This window comes from Arachis ipaensis, chromosome B08 (assembly GCF_000816755.2).
Source record: "Arachis ipaensis cultivar K30076 chromosome B08, Araip1.1, whole genome shotgun sequence".
In the NCBI taxonomy this organism is placed as follows: domain Eukaryota; kingdom Viridiplantae; phylum Streptophyta; class Magnoliopsida; order Fabales; family Fabaceae; genus Arachis; species Arachis ipaensis.
Genome location: NC_029792.2, coordinates 39479903 through 39481525, shown reverse-complemented (window position 1 = coordinate 39481525; position 1623 = coordinate 39479903). Strand labels below are relative to the sequence as shown.

The following is a 1623-nucleotide window of genomic DNA, read 5'->3' as shown; positions in this document are numbered from 1 at the left end:
TTCCCCTCTCTCTCCACCTCATCTTTTTTTTCTCTCCCTTGTCTCTCTATCCTTCTCTTCCTCTCTCCCTTTCCCTCTTTCTCTCTCTCCTTCTCTCCCTCTCTCTCTTTCTCTCTCTGTCTCTCTTTCCTTCTCTCCGCTCTCTCACTTTCTCTCTCTCTCTCTCTCCTTGCCCTCTTTCTCCCTCTCCCTTCTCTCTCTTCCTCTCTCTCCTCCCATTTCTCTCTCTAATAATCTCTTCCCTTTTTTCTATCTCTCCTCCTCCTCCTCTCTCTCTCCTCTCCTATCCTTCTCTCTGTCCCATATCTCTCTCCTTTCTCCTCTCTTTTCCCTTTTCTCTCTCTCTCTCTCTCTCTCTCTTTCCCCTCTCCTTTCTCTCTCTCTCTCTCTCTCTCTTTCTCTCTCTCTCCTTTTCCTCCCATCTCTTTCTCTATCCCTTTTTTCTCTTTTCTCTCTATCGCTCCTCTCTCTTTTCTTTTCTTCTTTTCTCTCTCTCTCCTCTTTCTTTTCTTACTCTCTCTTTTCTCTTTCTCTCTCAACCTTCTCTCAATCTCTATCCCTCTTCTATCTCTTTTCTCCTCTTCTCTCTAAAGTGAGAGGGAAGAGAAAGAGAATGAGAAGACAGAGGAGGAGAAAGAAAAAAAGGAGAGAGATAAAAAGAGAGAAGAAGGATAGGAGAGAGAGAAGAAGAGAGAGAAAGAGGACAAAGAGGGAGAAAGAGAGAGGGAAGAGAGAGAGAGAGAAGGAGAGGAGGGGAGAGAGAAAGAGGGAAGGGGAGAGAGAGAGAGAGAGAGCATGGGGAGAGAGAAAGAAAGGGGAGGGGAGAAAGAGGAGAAGGGACACTCACAGCTTCACCTCACCCACCGCACCTCACAGAGATTCCCCTCAGACACTCTCACCTCTCTCGCTCACAGCACGGTTACCGCCGGTCGTCCCTCGTCACTCTCCTCGCGGGCTCTTCTGCCGCGTCCCCGCACCGTCAGTGTTTGCTCGCATCTGCTTCCTCCGCTCCTGTGCCTCCGCCGTTTGTGTCGTCCCGGCCGCCTTGGCTCCGCCGTGCCTCGGCTGTCTCTACCTCCGCCTCGTCCCTCGTCTCTGTTCAGCATCTGCCAAGTGCCTGCACTCTGCACGACAAACAAAGCGCAATTGGGTAAGTCAGCAGTTTCAAACTTTCTGGAAACTTTTGAGCTTTCGTGCAACATAACTCCACAACTCAATTACACCAGAAAAATGCAATTGTAGAGGCGCAGTTGCAGGATACTACAAAGAAAATGAAAGGGTTAGGTCCTCATGCACCAATGGTATCAAGGGGAAAACCTCCTCCTTTGTTGGCTGTGGTGGACACATTACCATGCTGCCCTTCTCTGCCAACAATCACTACCTTATCACAATGTGAGTTCTTCTTCCCAGCATTTATGCTCTTGGCTTAGTTCGCATTTAATCTTTTATGTTTTATTTATTATTTCTTTTTTAATATCTTTCTCCCTACTGGGGTTTTGACCTCGATTGAAAAAGCACGGGTGCGGCTGTTTTGGTGTGGATAATTTTGGTACGCCTGGGTATGGATTCTTTTTTTCCTTTGTTGTTTAATAAATTTCCGGTGAGGCCAGTACATTACTAGGT

At 47.5% G+C, this 1623-nt stretch overlaps 1 protein-coding gene across 2 annotated transcripts in view; it reads left to right on the top strand.

Moving 5' to 3' along the window:
* The window catches only part of LOC107613310 (protein PAM71-homolog, chloroplastic), a 7642-nt gene continuing 6853 nt past the window's right edge, over window positions 835-1623 (top strand). The window contains exons 1-2 of one of the 2 annotated variants that reach the window (XM_016315257.2): window positions 835-1150; window positions 1243-1392. In XM_016315257.2, the coding sequence (XP_016170743.1) occupies window positions 1272-1392 (121 nt within the window). In that variant the 5' untranslated portion in view covers window positions 835-1150; window positions 1243-1271. Of the gene's footprint in view, window positions 1151-1226; window positions 1393-1623 lie in introns of both variants that reach the window. The other variant, XM_016315255.2, reaches the window with a different exon arrangement.